This window comes from Gymnodraco acuticeps, unplaced genomic scaffold (genome assembly GCF_902827175.1).
Source record: "Gymnodraco acuticeps unplaced genomic scaffold, fGymAcu1.1, whole genome shotgun sequence".
NCBI lineage: Eukaryota > Metazoa > Chordata > Actinopteri > Perciformes > Bathydraconidae > Gymnodraco > Gymnodraco acuticeps.
Window position 1 is genome coordinate 136,967 of NW_022990468.1, and position 20,599 is coordinate 157,565.

The window sequence follows — 20,599 nt, forward strand, 5'->3', positions numbered from 1 at the left end:
TCTTCTGAAATGTCACAAAAACATTGAATATGCGTATATTTTTCAAAAGCAAAATGCTTCTTTTACAACAGCAACATGTACGCCCCACAAAGGATTGCTCTCAAACTAAAATAGAAGCTTTTTAATACCTCTTTGGAAGGAGGAATTGGACCATGTCTGTGGGCCAGAGCGTCTCACACTGGGGGATTAGGAGTATGTATGTTCACATGATCCTGTGAGGCACTTTGTATAAAAGCATGCAGACAGTGGGCTGTTACGTTCGGGTCCGAAGACAAAGACTAAAGACCCACGCTGCTCTCTGTGGCGCTATAACAGACACATGCAAAACATATGTAGCAGGGAGAGGACATATTCTGATGTTCAGGTGTATACCAGTATGTAGTATCTCTACTTTAAAGAGTCCTCTCCTGCTGATGTTCAGGTGTATATCAGTATGTAGTGTCTCTACTTTAAAGAGTCCTCTCCTGATGATGTTCAGGTGTATATCAGTATGTAGTGTCTCTACTTTAAAGAGTCCTCTCCTGCTGATGTTCAGGTGTATATCAGTATGTAGTGTCTCTACTTTAAAGAGTCCTCTCCTGCTGATGTTCAGGTGTATATCAGTATGTAGTGTCTCTACTTTAAAGAGTCCTCTCCTGCTGATCTTCAGGTGTATATCAGTATGTAGTGTCTCTACTTTAAAGAGCCCTCTCCTGCTGATGTTCAGGTGTATATCAGTATGTAGTGTATCTACTTTAAAGAGTCCTCTCCTGCTGATGTTCAGGTGTATCAGTATGTAGTGTCTCTACTTTAAAGAGTCCTCTCCTGATGATGTTCAGGTGTATATCAGTATGTAGTGTCTCTACTTTAAAGAGTCCTCTCCTGCTGATGTTCAGGTGTATATCAGTATGTAGTGTCTATACTTTAAAGAGTCCTCTCCTGCTGATGTTCAGGTGTATATCAGTATGTAGTGTCTCTACTTTAAAGAGTCCTCTCCTGCTGATGTTCAGGTGCATATCAGTATGTAGTGTCTCTACTTTAAAGAGTCCTCTCCTGCAGATGTTCAGGTGTATATCAGTATGTAGTGTCTCTACTTTAAAGAGTCCTCTCCTGCTGATGTTCAGGTGTATATCAGTATGTAGTGTCTCTACTTTAAAGAGTCCTCTCCTGCTGATGTTCAGGTATATATCAGAATGTAGTGTCTCTACTTTAAAGAGTCCTCTCCTGCTGATGTTCAGGTGTATATCAGTATGTAGTGTCTCTTCTTTAAAGAGTCCTCTCCTGCTGATGTTCAGGTGTATATCAGTATGTAGTGTCTCTACTTTAAAGAGTCCTCTCCTGCTGATGTTCAGGTGTATATCAGTATGTAGAGTCTCTACTTTAAAGAGTCATCTCCTGCTGATGTTCAGGTGTATATCAGAATGTAGTGTCTGTACTTTAAAGAGTCCTCTCCTGCTGATGTTCAGGTGTATATCAGTATGTAGTGTCTCTTCTTTAAAGAGTCATCTCCTGCTGATGTTCAGGTGTATATCAGAATGTAGTGTCTCTACTTTAAAGAGTCCTCTCCTGCTGATGTTCAGGTGTATATCAGTATGTAGTGTCTCTACTTTAAAGAGTCCTCTCCTGCTGATGTTCAGGTGTATATCAGTATGTAGTGTCTATACTTTAAAGAGTCCTCTCCTGCTGATGTTCAGGTGTATATCAGTATGTAGTGTCTCTACTTTAAAGAGTCCTCTCCTGCTGATGTTCAGGTGCATATCAGTATGTAGTGTCTCTACTTTAAAGAGTCCTCTCCTGCAGATGTTCAGGTGTATATCAGTATGTAGTGTCTCTACTTTAAAGAGTCCTCTCCTGCTGATGTTCAGGTGTATATCAGTATGTAGTGTCTCTACTTTAAAGAGTCCTCTCCTGCTGATGTTCAGGTATATATCAGAATGTAGTGTCTCTACTTTAAAGAGTCCTCTCCTGCTGATGTTCAGGTGTATATCAGTATGTAGTGGCTCTTCTTTAAAGAGTCCTCTCCTGCTGATGTTTCAGGTGTATATCAGTATGTAGTGTATCTACTTTAAAGAGTCATCTCCTGCTGATGTTCAGGTGTATATCAGAATGTAGTGTCTCTACTTTAAAGAGTCCTCTCCTGCTGATGTTCAGGTGTATATCAGTATGTAGTGTCTCTTCTTTAAAGAGTCATCTCCTGCTGATGTTCAGGTGTATATCAGAATGTAGTGTCTCTACTTTAAAGAGTCCTCTCCTGCTGATGTTCAGGTGTATATCAGTATGTAGTGTCTCTACTTTAAAGAGTCCTCTCCTGCTGATGTTCAGGTGTATATCAGTATGTAGTGTCTCTACTTTAAAGAGTGCTCTCCTGCTGATGTTCAGGTGTATATCAGTATGTAGTGTCTCTTCTTTAAAGAGTCCTCTCCTGCTGATGTTCAGGTGTATATCAGTATGTAGTGTCTCTACTTTAAAGAGTCCTCTCCTGCTGATGTTCAGGTGTATATCAGTATGTAGTGTCTCTACTTTAAAGAGTCCTCTCCTGCTGATGTTCAGGTGTATATCAGTATGTAGTGTCTCTACTTTAAAGAGTCCTCTCCTGCTGATGTTCAGGTGCATATCAGTATGTAGTGTCTCTACTTTAAAGAGTCCTCTCCTGCAGATGTTCAGGTGTATATCAGTATGTAGTGTCTCTACTTTAAAGAGTCCTCTCCTGCTGATGTTCAGGTGTATATCAGTATGTAGTGTATCTACTTTAAAGAGTCATCTCCTGCTGATGTTCAGGTGTATATCAGAATGTAGTGTCTCTACTTTAAAGAGTCCTCTCCTGCTGATGTTCAGGTGTATATCAGTATGTAGTGTCTCTTCTTTAAAGAGTCATCTCCTGCTGATGTTCAGGTGTATATCAGAATGTAGTGTCTCTACTTTAAAGAGTCCTCTCCTGCTGATGTTCAGGTGTATATCAGTATGTAGTGTCTCTACTTTAAAGAGTCCTCTCCTGCTGATGTTCAGGTGTATATCAGTATGTAGTGTCTCTACTTAAAGAGTGCTCTCCTGCTGATGTTCAGGTGTATATCAGTATGTAGTGTCTCTTCTTTAAAGAGTCCTCTCCTGCTGATGTTCAGGTGTATATCAGTATGTAGTGTCTCTACTTTAAAGAGTCCTCTCCTGCTGATGTTCAGGTGTATATCAGTATGTAGTGTCTCTACTTTAAAGAGTCCTCTCCTGCTGATGTTCAGGTGTATATCAGTATGTAGTGTCTCTACTTTAAAGAGTCCTCTCCTGCTGATGTTCAGGTGTATATCAGTATGTAGTGTCTCTACTTTAAAGAGTCCTCTCCTGCTGATGTTCAGGTGTATATCAGTATGTAGTGTCTCTACTTTAAAGAGTCCTCTCCTGCTGATGTTCAGGTGTATATCAGTATGTAGTGTCTCTACTTTAAAGCGTCCTCTCCTGCTGATGTTCAGGTGTATATCAGTATGTAGTGTCTCTACTTTAAAGAGTCCTCTCCTGCTGATGTTCAGGTGTATATCAGTATGTAGTGTCTCTACTTTAAAGAGTCCTCTCCTGCTGATGTTCAGGTGTATATCAGTATGTAGTGTCTCTACTTTAAAGAGTCCTCTCCTGCTGATGTTCAGGTGTATATATCAGTATGTAGTGTCTCTACTTTAAAGAGTCCTCTCTGCTGATGTTCAGGGTTATCAGTATGTAGTGTCTCTACTTTAAAGAGTCCTCTCCTGCTGATGTTCAGGTGTATATATATCAGTATGTTCAGGAAGAAAACAAAGGAGTCCAATGGAGGAATTTAATGGTTAATCGTAAATCATAGTCTATTTAATATATTTCTTTATTATATGAACCTGAAAATGAAATAGTGATGTCAAATCAATGTCGTGGAGGAAAAATACAATATTTGCCTGGAAAATGAAGTATAGTAGAAGTATAACATAGCATAAAAAGTTGTACTTAAATACAGTAATTGAGTAAATGTATTTAGTAACTTCAAACCTCTGGCCTGTAGAATTTGACTCTACAGCTTTTAAATGTTTTTTCTGTTAAGTTTGACTTTGTGAGATATTTCCAAACAGCAGCTAAGAGCTTTCATGTTGTCACTAAGGCAGCTGAAACACATCTGCTTCTTCCACTCACTCCCATAGAGCCTGATGCATGTCACGAGGCGTCAATCTGAATCTCATTTAGTCTGAGCATACATCTGTCTCTGAGCTCCTCACAATCCATTTGTCCAAATCCCCCTGACGCCATACATGAAACCCATCACAGATATCAATTACCCAGCAACCTTCACTATGTGTCTGATTTGGCCTTTAAAGCATAGTCTCAAATTCAAAGATGACCCCATTTTTTATGAATGATTTAAGAGCAAGAGTGGATTAATGTGCGTCCAAAGTGATGTAGCGGAGTCCTAAATATTAATGGTGAGGGGATGCCATGATCTCTTCAAGAAGTGGGGGAGAAGAATAACTGGATCTGGAGAGGTTGGAAGCCTTCAAAGCCCAAAACAAATCTATGAAATATTGAGAGCTTGGGAGAAGTGCTGCATTTATCTGAGCACTCAACTACAGCGTGTGAGGAGGATAACAACTGTGAGTTTCAAATTGTAGCACGAGACCCCCAAAATTATCTCTCAACAATGTATTATTTGTGTTTTTGCAAAGTATACGAGAGATTTCAAACACACATAGCTGCATTCTGTCAGTGGGGGTTCTCTACTGCCTTTCTTGTGTTATTTCATAAAAACACCTCAATTCATCAAATAAACCAGTATTTTGATTTGAATTGATTAGATTTATTTCGAATGTGTACAACAATAATACAAAATAAGCAGTGTCAAATTGATTTACAAAAATGATGTATAAACAAATAATTAATTAATTACACATCCAAAAAGGGGTGGGAAGACATTTACACTTATTTAATCCCACCCCTTTTCTTAAAGAAATACATTTTTTAATGAAAAAAACAAATAAACAAAACAAAATCATAAAACAACAATTACATAAACAGATAAATAAACAGATAAATAAACTAACAAATACACACCAGAGGTAAAGGTATGTAAGGTGTGTTTTAGTTTAAGTCAGGTGCATGAGATGGGAGCAGGTCAAGCCACACTTATTTGGTCTATCTATGAAATCCACTTCAACATTTTAAGGCTGCTGTCAGAAGTTTTTCAAGAAGTGAAATATTGCAGCATGAGGTGTGAATAACATCTCTGCAGCATCAGCCAAACGTTACCCTGCACCGCACAACACATCGAGTGAAAGGGATTGTTGTGGACTTAACATGCCAAAAACGTATCGCACACGTTCGCTTACTTTCTAGCAACGGACTGCTGATGAAGCCAAAACGATCAAATCAATTGTTTGATTCTCATGAAGACAATCAGCAGCCGTTTTGATTGATTAATAGTCAAAGTAATTATCATTAAAAAAAAATCTGAAATGCAGTTTCCAGGCTCTCAAATATCCGACGTATTTTCTTACTTTCCAACAAATCTGCACCATGCATCAAGTCCTTCATTCAATTATTACATAAACACATAATAACAACTGGCAACTATTTTTGATTGATTAATAGCTACAAAATTCAAAAAATGCCATTTTCAGCTTCTCAAATATTCAGATGTCCTACTTTTTTCTGTTTCACATCATATTTGATATTCATAGTAAATATCTTTGGTTTTAGAATGAGAAATACATTTACTAACATCACCAACCATGGACTGGAATGGGTATTTTTTGTATATCTCATTATTTTCTGACGTTTTACAGAGTTAACGATGAATTGAGTGCTCTCGGAAAATAAAGGGCAGATTAATCAGCAATGAAAATAATCATTACTTGCAGCTGAAGTTCCTGGTACAAATCTGAATTTCAATATTTCTTATTATCAACAGTCACAAGACGATACCAAAACATACTTCAAAGGACAATCCACAAAAAACGGAAACAGACAACGGAACAAAAAATAAATGAATAAATACAAATACAACTGAATATAATGAGGCAAGAAACAGTCACTGTATGAGCGCCTTCCTGTGTTAGGTCATTAAAAGCAATCATTATAATGTCATCCTTTCAGAGTTAGTGCTCCTCAGAGTTAACGCATCTGTATTCAGAAACGGTTGTAAAATATTTTGTCAAAATTCTCAGAAAAAGCTTGATAAACAACAGAGAGGCCGTGAAAATACATTTCCATAATCAATTATCCTGCCTCGCCTCTCCGGCCTTCCTTCATCGGATGTCATCATTACATTTTAGTAATGTAATCACCGCACGACTCGGGGCCTTCGTGTAAATAAGAGGAACGCTCGCTCCGGCTCAGATTGCCATTATTGTCTGTCTGACTGCTGATTGTCAGGTTAGCCCCTGAATCCATTATCCTGATTCCTCAAGGCTGAGCAGAATTGATTCTTATCTGACTCTGTTTTGTCCACGAAAAACCTCATCTACATACCATTATTGGAATATATTTCATTCTCCCTATAGCCTCCATTACACAGCGCACAACAACATATAGGCGATGTGTAGCGCTCAGATACAGTCAAGTGTGTGTCAGCGTGAAACAGAGACAGGGGCGACATTTTCTCATCAAGTCTTTGCCCCGGCGGCTTAGCATATAAACAGCTCCCGGGGTTTTCTTTGCCATAATTGGGCATTATAGATAAGAAGCATATCTGGAGCTGCAGGCGGCCTGCGAGGCTCGCCGTCCATCCTCACCTGCACATGGAGAGTGACATGCATGGAGGAGGAGGAAGAGGAAGAAGAGGAGCTGAGGGAGAACAGCCGGTCCGAGGAAAGACTGAAGACCAGCACAATTAGAGGTATCTGATTCTTAAGAGGATTATTTTCAGGGCGTTTCCAATTGCAGAGACAGTAGAAGAACGGGAAGCTGTGACAAGAAGGTTAGAGTTATCTGAGTCTATTTGACCTTAAAGGGGACCTATTATGCAAAATCCACCTTTTGATGTCTTTTATGTGTCCCCGCCCGGTGCGTCAGGGAACTCACGCAGCGTTAGAAAATAAAACCCTCTCTCTTTTCCTCCGTACCCAAATCTCTAAAAACGGGGCTACAACGGAGCTGATACAGATTTGCTGCTGATATGACGTGATCAGTGGCGGCGGGTCATTAGGGGCAGGTGGAGCACAGCCCCACCTAGTGTCAGAAGAAAGTATTACAAATAATGATTACAAAAAAATACAAAAAATACATAAAAAATATATTTTAAGGTCATGTTTAATAATCTGATTCGTCTGAACATTTCTGTTTTAGTCTGTGTTCTTCTAATTAGTGTCTAGAGTGCCGTTTTGAGCTGTTTAGAGCCATGTGGGACAAAACCCGATCCTGCCCCTCCCTCTCACAGTCTAAGTGAACGGTGATTGTAAAAACTACACTGCGCATGCTCAGAGTATTTTTCTATTTAATGTGTGTGGCAAAAAAATAATGACCGTAGGGGCATAGTGCTCCCATCCCCACCATACGTCATCTCACATAATTCAGAATTGATTGGCTGTAAGTACTCACGTGTGCAGTGCTGCGAAACGTCACGTGTAGTTTGAAGAGGAGACGAGAGAGCAGCATATAGCTAACATCACCAGCGATTAAAAGAAGTAAAAAACTGAAAGAAAATGAATGAAGTTGACCATTTACTGGAGCACACATTTGAGACACTTAGTCTCGGAGAGAAACTGGAGGTAAAGCGCCTCGGTGCCCACCATCCACCGGATTTCCAAATGGTCCAGACTGCGGGCAAAGTTAAACGTGGGTTTAACGCTGAGTGGTTTGCTAAAAAGAAATGGCTAACGGCGAGCATCCAGAAGAATTCCCTCTTTTGCTTTCCTTGCCTGCTTTTTGGTGAAGATCAAGGTACTTGGTCGAGGACAGGTTACAAGGACTTAAAGCATCTTTCGGAGAGGACAATGAAGCATGAGAGCAGCAACAGTCATTTGGAAAATGCCGTAAAATTGGGATTACTTGGAAGGGTGAATGTTGCAGCTCAGATTGACAGCGCCTACAGACGCGGCATTGATTCTCATAATAGGAAGGTGGAAGAAAACAGGTACGTGCTTGGTCGGATCATCACCTGTATTAAACTGTGTGGGAAATGTGAGACAGCACTGCGGGGGCCACAACGAGTCGGCGGACTCTCTGAATCCAGGGATATTCAGGTCAATTTCGAGACAATGTGTGAGGGCGATTCCAGGCTTCAACGGCACTACGAAGCTCAGCTTGTTTTTCAAAGGGACATCAAGCACCATACAGAATGAACTCTTGGACTGCATGTATGATGTGTACAGGGAGGAAATAGCCAAGCAAGTGGACAACACATCATTTGTTGCCGTTCAGGCCGACGAGACAACCGATGTCTCCTGTAAATCGCAAATGGTGATTGTGCTGCGATACATTATGCCTGACCCTCACAGTTACAGAGCGTTTTTTGGAGTTTGTGGAAGTAAAGGACAAAACTGGTGTAGGTCTCTCTAACAGCATCAAGGCTGTTCTGGAACCCCTGAAGCTGAAAGAAAAGCTAATCGCTCAGACCTATGACGGGGCGGCCGTCATGAGCGGGTAACGTGCGCGGGGGTACAGACGGTGATGAAGGAGACGTACCCAAACGCTCAGTTTGTTCACTGCTACGCCCACCAACTGAACCTGACCCTGCAGCAACTGTGTTCAGCAAGGATGAGCATCCTGAAGGTGTTTTTTGCAGATCTAACTGCTTTTTCCACTTTTTTCTCCGGTGCTCCAAAACGTGTTGCAGCTCTTGCAGAGGCAACACAGAGACGCATCCCACGGCCACCGGCTGTGAGATGGAACTTTAAAAGCAGAACTGTGAACGCGGTTTGGGAGACCCGAGATGCACTACTTCAGTGTATGAAGCATATACGCGCACAACCAGGATGGGATGCGGGTCACCATAAGTGAGGCATACAGCCTGTCAAAGAAACTGCGGGACCGAGCATTTATGCAGCTCCTGGAGTTTTTTTCGTTGCTTATGCCAGAAGTGGATGTTCTATACAACACTCTGCAAAAACGAAGCATCGATGCACCTGGGATCAACAGCGCGCTCTGCCGTTTCAAGGAAAATGTTCAGAAAATGAGGCAGAAAACTGATGCATTGGCCGCCACTGCTCATGATGGAACAGACGAGCCAGGCCGACGAGTCAGCAGCACAGCGCCGGTGATGAAGGAGGCTTGTGACACAGTCATCTCACAGGTGGAACAGAGGTTCTCACAGAGTGACCATTTGATCGCTGCAAAGCTTGTTGACAGCTCATTCTTCCCACAGCATGTCCTGTCATTTCCTACACCTGAGCTTGACTGCGCCGTGAAACTGTGGCCTGCGTTGGGAAACAAGGAGAAGTTGAAGTCTGAGCTGACCACGCTCTACCGCCACAGTGAGCTTCACACTGGAAACACTGCCCTGTCTCTGTTGAAATCCATTCACGAGAACAACTTGGAGGAAACGTTTGCTGAGACTGTTATTTTGGTCAAAATAATAGTGACAACTCCGATGACGACATCCGAGTCAGAGAGGAACTTTTCCACCCTCAAAAGGATAAAGACTTTCACTCGCAACACCATGGGACAGCCGTGACTTAACGCATTGGCCATGCTTTCAATTGAAAGCCAGTTGATCCAGCAACTACAGGACTTCATCCCCAAAGTGATAGACACATTCTGTCAGAGGAAGGACCGCCGTGCCGCTTTTCTTTTCAAGTGAGCCTTCAGCTTTGGTAAGTTCATTTATGTCATATATTTTGTTGATCTTCTGTGTTTTGCCTCTGCTGGATCGATTGATATTGTGACCTCGATGATGAGTGTCTGTGTTTTCCTTATATTTACAGTCTATGGTGTTTTAATGCTAAAGCATTACGGTTGTTGTTATTGTTAAGAATTACTTTGTGATGGTGACCTTTACTCCATGTATGCATTACTATGACATCCCCACGCTGTGTACATAAATGTATGCGCTCACAGTGTTGCTCCTGTGGTCTTCAGTATGTAATTTGACACTCCCCCTCTCTCTCTCCTCCCCCCCTCTCTCTGTCCCCCCTCTCTCTCTCCTCCCTCTCTCTGTCCCCCCCCCCCCCTCTCTCTCTCTCTCTCCCCCGACCTCTTTCTGCCCCCCCAGTTTTGTACACCTAGAAACGCCACTGGACGTGATATCTGAAATGCGGACCCACGGCACTATCAGAAAGTTGCTATAATTGTTTTAATTATTGGACGTAATATGGTCTTTGTTTACATTAGCAAGCATGGCTAACACTCAGAGCTAACCTTTACTGCAGAGAGTCTGTGTGAAGAAGCTGGAAATAAAAAAAGGAACTCACCTTGTGGTAAACCCGCAAGAGAGAAAGAGTTTGAGCTCCATACTGTTTCAGAAATAATCCTTGATGTGGTTTTGAACATGATATGGCGTTTAGTCACGCAGCATTTAGCTCTCCGTAGAATTCTGAGCAGGCATTAGCTCCGCCCCTCTTTAGGACTACGGACCCCGAATCTGTGTTTCTTTGACAGGCCTGACATAGAGGGATACAATGCATGATCTGTTTGTATTTTGAGCAAAACACATCATAGACATGTTTTTAGATATTTTTAGATATTTGAGACCCAAAATATAAGCCTAAAAATAGCATAGATGGAGACCTTTAAGAGGATTATTTGTTGGGCATTTCTAATTCAAGTGATAGAGTAGTAGAAGAATGGGAGGCAATGAGAAGAAGGTCAGGTATTTATCTGAGTCTATTTGACCTTAAAACTAGGAAATGCTTATTTAAGAAGGATGTTTTTGAATACTTTTTGACATTTTTCTTCACATATTGAAGACCCTTTTTAACTTTTTACGCTGCTATGTACATTCTCAGAGATATTGAAGTGACTGTTATTTAGTATATATATTGATTGTTGTGCTTTTATTTAGGTCTTAATGTGTGCATGTGTCTTTTGATTGTGTATATATACTGTAGGTATATACATATTTTTATATATATTTGTATTGTATTCGGGATTGTGGGAAACGGTATTTCGATCTCTCTGTCTGTGTACACACAAACTGAAAGATTGACAATAAAGTTGACTTTACAGCAATCAATAAATCAAATGCTTTGACAGAAAACACATCCATCCCAAAACTGCAATAAGCCTGTCCAATAAGATCACATTCAACTGTATTGTAATTGCACAGAGTCCAAGTACGAAGGCCTTCAAATACATTTAGCTCCATAGTAAAGTGCTCTGACATAAAGTGCTCTGCCTGTCATTGCATGCGCCGCCATCAATGATTGGTTGATTACAATCAGCAATATCTGCTTTTTAGGAACATTATTTTTAGAGCATTTTCTGTGACAGACCAGCAGAAGAAAGGGAAGCAATGAAAGAAGGTCAGGTAGTTTCATCTGAGTCTAATTGAGTTTGGGGTTGACCTTAAAGCAGGCATGCAGTGTATTTTTGTTCTTGAAAATTGTCTTTGCAGCTTGACATCAATCAGTAAATCAAATGTTCACACAGACATGTTGGATTTGTGGCTGCAATAATTGTAACACTGTACCCACAGAACTAAGACATCTCTCACGTCTTTTTCCAAATCTGACCCAGAGTAAGAGTCATATCGTTGTTCTTCACACTGTCTGTGGATATTCTGTACTTTAGAATGTGCTTTTGTGTCTGTTGTGTGTTTGTATATAAGGGCTTTTCATTGGGCACATGTACTTTATATCTGAGCTGAAGTCAAGAGAATTCTGTGTGTTTGTTCTGTGCTTTTCTCTTAGGGTTACGGCCCGTCCACACACAGGCATGAAAAAAATCTTTCAAAGCTTCGCCCATTCACTTGAATGGGGTGACGTAGAAGATTTAGAATCTTCGCCGAACTGCATTGTGGGGAGCGGAGCATGGCTTTGCAAGCATCGTGAGCATCAAAAGTTGAGCAATGTTCAACTTTTGATGCTCCCGATGCTTTCGAAGCTGGCATCAGCCAATCAAATCCCGTTTATGCAAATCCCGCCAGTACAAGCGCTAGCCAATCAAACCGCGTGCAAGCTGGGAGAGCCAGACCGCAGTTCATTTCCTCATATTCCAAATGAGAAATTACGGGATACAAACCGGAGGAACCAGGCATGGAGGGAGGTGGCAGAGACAGTGGGTGAAACTGGTAGGTTTTCGCCTGTTTGGGGAGTTTATATCCAGTTTACTTCGTTTTAACATTGCTATTGCTTTGTATGTCGGGGCGGGAGATTCATATGATTGGTTGTTGGTCGCCTTGCGCGCGTGAAATCGCCAAGCCTCAGACACGCCCAGCTTCAAGATTTTGAAAGATTTTTTTCATGCCTGTGTGTGGACGGGCCGTTAGGGTTAGGGTTACACTCTACTGCACCACACGCCTCCATTACATTAAATGATATCTGCATTTTTCCGATGAAAGAGAAGATGGGATGAGAAGAAGGTCAAGTAGGTCTGATTACATTTAAGTCTGACCTTAAAGCTAGGGTATGCAGTTTATTGAAGAAGCAGTTTTGGTAATATGTATATTTTTGTATTCACTTTCCAGCTTGACAGGAGAGAATAAATCAAACGACAAAAAAGCTAGATTTTTCTTAGTGTTTCAAATATTAAGATGTCATACTTTGTTCTGTTTTATATCGTATTTGATTGATTAACACAAAACATTATTGCTTATTTGAAACACATGATAATGAAATGGACCCTTCTGCATATGAATACTGTTGTTCATAACACGTTTTCCTAAGTAAACGTTTGACTTTTACTTGGGCTGAGTATTTGTACACTGTAGTATACATCATTCTACATTGAAATGATCAAGCAGAGAGTGTTTGCAAACGTTAATCATATTTGTTTTCTATTTTGTTGGGAACGGAGATATATGAGGGACTTTCCTGAGTAAATGTGACCCAAACAGTACCAAACAGTAGTCTACCAATGGCTGCTAATCTTGTTTGAGTGTATTGTTGGTTTAACCCAGCCACTTCATCAGTACCTGCGAGGAGGTATTTTCTGGTTCTAATGCAGTACTTAAGGTCAGATCGCTCCTCCATAAGCCTGCTAACAAGCTTAAAGCCCCTGATTACTGGAAGACGGGGCACGATAACCCTCACGTTGATCCTTCCTGCGCAGAACGGGCCGCTGATAAAGCCTGACCATTGTTTTCTTGTTGGTAGTCTGGTGACTATCCATCAGGCGACTATTAAAAGGGAATTTTGCGACTTGTTTATGTCCTAATCTAATTGGACCTTGCTGCAGCTCCCGTGGCACGCAATTGGTGGGCAATAAACAACAGAGGCAATGGGCAATTACTTCATATCGCTGGCGGACATGGTAACAGTTATTAGTGCGCCGAGTCCTCCTCTCACCGTAGTTATTCCCAATGGCCGCTGAGTACAATCTGTGTCTGTGCGCCATTTAGAAAAAAGGGGCAGTGACCTGGGATATGAGGATATGATTAAGTACGCCATTAAAGACCTCGAGACAAATCACGGAGGAATGGTGACAGCCAGCGAGCGTTCGCAGCCTGGGTGCACATTGCCACTGTCAAAGAAAAATGTACGTAACTGCGAGTAACTCCTTTTTATGTCCCAGACTCGGGCTGTGTGCAAAGAGAGACAGTCTGCACAGCTTGTTTGCATATTGTGCATTTGAATTTGCCAGGATCACACTGAACAAACTAATGATTTGTGTTAGATCACCCTGAAGTGGAATAGAATCATTACTGATTTAATTCAGACTCACCCCAGCGGCAGGTTCATGATGCTTTTATTCTCTTGTAGGCTATAATGTTAACTGGGAAGGCATGCAACAGAGACAGCTGTGCACTTAGTTCATTGCTTGCGCCTCTCTTCAGCTCATAATCGTCCGTGACACTCTCCACTTGTGAACGACCTGCAAACGGGTGTGAGTTTTGAGAATAACCTAAATCAAATAAATAAAACACTTGATTCAAAAGTGTAACCAGCCTTACAGTAGAAGAGGCGGTTGCCCTTCAGCCAACGCTCAGGGTAAAAAAGTCAATCACCAATTACACTCAAAACACCAAATAAAAAATCCTGCATTTTCAAAATCCACCCACTCAAAATTGGCACAGGAGAAACTGATGATTCATATTAAAATGTTAGCATGGTTGACCTCATTGTAAAATCTCAGTCTTTAAAGAGTTCTGCAGACACACTGTGGTTTCATCCCACAGCAGAAACACTATGTGGGGGTGCATTGTCTCTATATGAAGCTGAGTGGGGGTGCATTGTCTCTATATGAAGCTGAGTGGGGGTGCATTGTCTCTATATGAAGCTGAGTGGGGGTGCATTGTATCTATATGAAGCTGAGAGGGGGTGCATTGTCTCTATATGAAGCTGAGTGGGGGTGCATTGTCTCTATATGAAGCTGAGTGGGGGTGCATTGTCTCTATATGAAGCTGAGTGGGGGTGCATTGTATCTATATGAAGCTGAGAGGGGGTGCATTGTCTCTATATGAAGCTGAGTGGGGGTGCATTGTATCTATATGAAGCTGAGAGGGGTTGCATTGTCGCTATATGAAGCTGAGAGGGGGTGCATTGTCTCTATATGAAGCTGAGTGGGGGTGCATTGTATCTATATGAAGCTGAGAGGGGGTGCATTGTCTCTATATGAAGCTGAGTGGGGGTGCATTGTATCTATATGAAGCTGAGAGGGGGTGCATTGTATCTATATGAAGCTGAGAGGGGGTGCATTGCCTCTATATGAAGCTGAGAGGGGGTGCATTGTCTCTATATGAAGCTGAGTGGGGGTGCATTGTATCTATATGAAGCTGAGAGGGGGTGCATTGTATCTATATGAAGCTGAGAGGGGGTGCATTGTCTCTATATGAAGCTGAGAGGGGTTGCATTGTCTCTATATGAAGCTGAGAGGGGGTGCATTGTATCTATATGAAGCTGAGAGGGGGTGCATTGTCTCTATATGAAGCTGAGAGGGGTTGCATTGTCTCTATATGAAGCTGAGAGGGGGTGCATTGTCTCTATATGAAGCTGAGAGGGGGTTGCATTGTCTCTATATGAAGCTGAGAGGGGGTGCATTGTCTCTATATGAAGCTGAGAGGGGGTGCATTGTCTCTGTTTGAAGCTGAGAGGGGGTGCATTGTCTCTATATGAAGCTGAGAGGGGTGCATTGTCTCTATATGAAGCTGAGTGGGGGTGCATTGTCGCTATATGAAGCTGAGAGGGGGGGCATTGTCTCTATATGAAGCTGAGAGGGGGTGCATTGTCTCTATATGAAGCTGAGAGGGGGTGCATTGTCTCTATATGAAGCTGAGTGGGGGTGCATTGTCGCTATATGAAGCTGAGAGAGGGTGCATTGTGTCTATATGAAGCTGAGAGGGGGTGCATTGTCGCTATATGAAGCTGAGAGGGGCTGCATTGTCTCTATATGAAGCTGAGAGGGGGTGCATTGTGTCTATATGAAGCTGAGAGAGGGTGCATTGTGTCTATATGAAGCTGAGAGGGGGTGCATTGTCTCTATATGAAGCTGAGAGGGGGTGCATTGTCTCTATATGAAGCTGAGAGAGGGTGCATTGTGTCTATATGAAGCTGAGAGGGGGTGCATTGTCTCTATATGAAGCTGAGAGAGGGTGCATTGTGTCTATATGAAGCTGAGAGGGGGTGCATTGTCACTATATGAAGCTGAGAGGGGAGTGCATTGTCTCTATATGAAGCTGAGTGGGGGTGTATTGTCTCTATATGAAGCTGAGAGGGGGTGCATTGTCTCTATATAAAGCTGAGTGGGGGTGTATTGTCTCTATATGAAGCTGAGAGGGGGTGCATTGTATCTATATGAAGCTGAGAGGGGGTGCATTGTCTCTATATGAAGCTGAGTGGTTGCCAGATGCCAAGCATAACTCAAATATCTGCTGAAGCTCAGGCGTAACGACGAGATCATGCAGAAACAGAAACACTGTCAGGCTGCAGGATACACTCTCTAACATCACAACCAGTCAGAAGAAGATTATGCATACTCAGTATTGGAAAGTAACCAAGTACATTTAGTCAAGTGTTTTTACTTTAGTACTTCCAATTTGTTTCTTCTACTCCACTACAATTCGATAGCAAATATTGTGCATTTTACTCTCTAAAAACTCTCATCTTTACTACATTAATCGGACGACATTAGTTACTTTGCAGATTCAAATTATAATTTTGGATAAAGATACATGGCATTACAGTTATCTTCACCTTTACAATCTGCCAAATGTAATAGATGTACAAGAACATTAATAGATCATTTATTAGAATCCAGTGATATAATATATATTATTCTGAAAATGTGTCTTTTACAAGTAGTAGTACAATTATGATCTGGTCAATCGCTTAGAGATGTCATGTCACGTACAATGTGTTGGAGGGCTATCCAAAAGAAGCGCAACTGTTACATAGTGATGTCATTATGTTGCGGAAGTTAACAAAGGAGTTCAATGGAAGTGTTTCATGCATGGATCTATAAAGAGAACGGATTACAGCGTTAGAGGCGGGACGGCGAAATGTCCTGCCTCTCGAGAGCCAAATGATGGTATCTCGACCAATAGAGTGCGCACTTGCTTAAGCCCCGCCTCCTATCTGCATCGTCACGGTTGATCACAGCTCAGTCAGAGGTAAAATAACTCTGGATTTGGCTTCAAGTGCATCTTACAACTTTTAGACGCTGTGAAAAGTGTTCATACTGGGCAGTTGAATATCGAACAAAAAAAGAAGTACCCTCTGATTTACAGAAGTCTCTTTCACGATGTAAGTCAACGGGAAAAGGTGTTTTTGGGCCCAAATGATGTCACAGACTGACATAGGGATGTCACTGTGTTCCTGAAGGGAAAACAGACGGGGGGGAGGGGGTGGTTTGGGAGAGAAAGATAGTTTGTTCAATGTGATCCTGGCAAATTCAAATGCACAAACAGGGATTCTAGCCTTTGCAGACCATTTACATGCACTAGAAAGCCCAAAATGCAGAATACCCTTTACGTAACAATGCTTTTTCCGCCGAGAGAAAAACACATTTGCTGCATAAAACATATTTTTCTAATCTGTATATTCTTGAATTCAGGTTAAAACAACCTTTAAAGACTGGATGGTAGTTAACAGGTAAACACATACTGTATATGTGACCTCTACTGGTGACCAGAATGAAATACAACACACACACACACACACACACACACACACCCTTCCTCTGCCGAGTCCCCATCCCTCACAGCCTGTGTCAGTATAATTTACACAGATGATAAAGTCGCAATTTCCCAGGAGTCCAGTAAGCTGGTGAATAGAAATTGACTTTGCTGATGGATTATAAATCATTCATAACGCCGTGCTATTCCAAGACGATTCCCCATTATTTACCTTGGAAACAAGACGGTTTGGCTTCAGGAGTCTCTGGTTTAAAACACGTCCTTAATCACAGCTGTGTGGAAAGGTCAGAGGTTTGATATGAAGTGATCACGGCTGCCAAACCAATCAAATGCTCCAGCTTCTGTGTGTGTTGTAAGGTAGTATTTCTGTTGCATTCTCATACCAGAACACTCACTTTGAAGTATGCCAACAAAGCAGTGTGAGCAAATGTCTGTTGTGATCCCACTTAGCCCCAACATCCTGTGGGTGGGGGAGAACTGTGAAGTCAAAACAATACTCTAAATCCAAGAGTCACTAACATCTTTCTCTTGCACATCATTGTACCACAAGTGATCAGGCATATACATCCTGCTTTTAAAATCATGATTTGATTTGGTCGTTATGTTCAACTTCTTCTAAATGATTGTTTAATTGTTTATCTGTGTTACCACCTTGTACAATGGGCTTTGGTTATACTGTGTTTTTGATATGTTCATGCCAATAAAGCTTATTTTTGATCAATTGAATGTTTGAAAATAATTTACAGAAGTTTTTGGGAGAGTAACACATTGGGATTTTAGTCTTTGCAGACCATTAACATGCACTAAAGCCTTTATTACACACTACAGGAAAGAGGAAACCCCAAAAATATACATCCTGTATGTTCAACTTCTTCTTGATGATGTTAACATGATTGTTTAATTGTTTACTGTTTATCTGTTTACCACCTTGTACAATGTGCTTTGGTTATACTGTGTTTTGGATACGGTCATGCCAATAAAGCTTCTTTGAATTTGAATATTTTGTTTTAGTTTTGACTCACAATAAGTGTGACTTTGTATTTCTGTGTAGAGCACTTGGTCTGGAGGTTTTAAAGTGCATTATATATCAAGGTGGATTGGACAACAAACAACGTTATAGGATATTTACACCTGCATTAGAAAACATGACTTTGCCCGAAAATAGTACTTCTTGGTTAGAAGAACTGTCTTAAAATGAATTAAATGGCCTCCATTGGAGCTGAAACAATTAAATATAACAATGTTGATAAACAATTAACTATACCTATCATATTTCAAGCAAAATAGTTTGGCTAACTTTGCCTTATCCTCTCATATATGGTAGTAGATATTATATATTGTGGTTTTGAACATCTGGTCGGACAAAACCAAACATTTGAAGACACTGGGCTCCGGAAAAATGTTGAATCGATTGACTGAAAATAACTTACAGATGAATCAATAATGATGTATTATGTTCATATAACATCAATAATCATGTATTGAGTTAATCCAAACAAAAAATGTACTACTATTTACTAATTACTCGTCTGGTTTATAAAATACATTCAAACATTGTGTGAATATAAGTGAACATGAATCTGGTGCTTATGTGATCTATAAATGGATTTTGAGAGGCATTTGCTTCCCTCAAGTTATTAAACGCTGATGTGTTCTCTATATTAATTATAATGACGTTGACAGTTGGTAGATCACATATCAAGGTCAGTCTTTTCAAGCATGAAGGATGGCTTTGACATCAGTTGTGATTGTGCGGAACTTAGAGGAGACCACAATGAGAAAGACAATCACATGTAACCTGATTTTAAAGGTTGCCGTTCGGCTGACGAGACAAACTGTCCCACAGACTATTGTCCATGTAATGAAATACCAGTCATTCCTTTATAGAGCCATTACATCAGTCTCCTTCAAAAACTCACACAGCTTGTTAAATCTGATCTGTTTCCTCCGAGTCTTTATACACGACTCCAGGCATCAAGAACACTTAAAGCATAAGTTAATGTGAAGTGTACTACAAGTCAATTATGGGGTCAGTGGTGTTGCAGTGCGAGAGGCTTGTTAAATGTACAGCCTAGTAAAGTCTGTCAACACAATAAGCACATAGTGTATCGCACTGTAACCCAGCACCCTGCTTCATTAGCTCCCTAACAGGCTTTGGAGGCAGCACTCAGTCACAACACTGTGGAGAATCGGGCTGATTCCACACGGCTGACAGAAATATGCATGAGTCATGCTTCAAATCCGGGGAAGAACATCCAACCTATAGCTCAGTGCATGTGGACTAAACACATTCTGGATTTTTGGCATATAAAGCCAAAAAAGTGCTTTAAATTAGACAAAAACTGCCAAAATCATACTTTTCAGTCGTGATTATGTCTCTTATGCTGATCAATCCGTTTCCCTACCGTTCAGCTGGTTGTAGACCACGTCCTCCAGCCTCTCCAGCCTCTGCAGAATAGACTGCCTGTCCACCAAGTTGGAAACTTTCCCATTCCTGGCTCGCAGCCTCTGGTCGGACATACGCCCCATCTGGATGATCTCCTCGGACCGGTCCTGGATCCTGCAGTACACCGAGAACAGGATAATCCCCACGAACACCAAGATGTTGACGGTCAGCAAAGTTTTGATTTTGCGTGCCACAGCCATGAAAGAGAATAGTGTCCAGGCTGACTCAAGTCAAGCCCAGCAGTTGTCCATGTGCGGTGGCCTGCTTTTTTTTTGCCCACCTTCCTGTGTCTTGTTGCGGGAGGAGGATTTTGGGGAGAGAAGGTCAGGACCCGAGGAGCTGCGGGATCCCTTCAGCACCGCGGACAGCGCACTTTTAGCGGGGCATCTCTCCGTCACATCGACACTGAACCTGGGTGAGGTTGCTCTGCTCCAGCCGGGGATGAGCGACGCTTTTCGCGGGAGCCTCAAAGCAAAAGCTGCTCGGTCGTCGCTACATATTACAGGCGAGAAACGACACCAGGGAAGGCATGCATCCTGTGCAGATCAACATATTTCCTCCGTGTTACGATCCTTAGCCCCAATATGTCTCCATCTTACGGCACATGCACTGCAACAGCCACTCTTCTCGAAGCATCCTCTCTGCTATCCTCTGCCTCGCGCTGTGATAGCAAAAGCGTTACACGATCCGTCCCGCTCTGCAAATATGAAGTCCAGAGAATATGTGCATGCTTCAAAAACAAGGCGGCGTTCTCCTCCCTCCCTCCCTCTCTCTCCTCTCTCCCCTCTCTCTCTCTCTTTCTCTCTCTCCCCCCTCTATCTCTCGCTGTGCTCCGTCACTCCGTTATTATCATGATTGTTGTGGTTGTTTCCCTGGTCTGAGAGCAGATTTCCCCCTCAGATGGTGAGCTGCAGCCGGGCATGCTGTCTCTCCTCCTGCGCGCTCAGTCAGGAGAGGAAGCGGGGTCCTGACGTGCAGAGGCTCCTTCATGAATATTCACGCGCTGT

General features: G+C 41.9%; 1 protein-coding gene across 1 annotated transcript in view; it reads right to left on the reverse strand.

The window, feature by feature from the left end:
* galnt9 (polypeptide N-acetylgalactosaminyltransferase 9) overlaps nt 1–20,328 on the reverse strand; it is a 124,837-nt gene extending 104,509 nt beyond the window's left edge. The window contains exon 1 of the mRNA XM_034226201.1: nt 19,552–20,328. Coding sequence (XP_034082092.1) covers nt 19,552–19,792 — 241 coding nt within the window. The 5' untranslated portion in view covers nt 19,793–20,328. The remainder of the gene's footprint in view (nt 1–19,551) is intronic.
* Nucleotides 20,329–20,599: the final 271 nt, after the last annotated feature.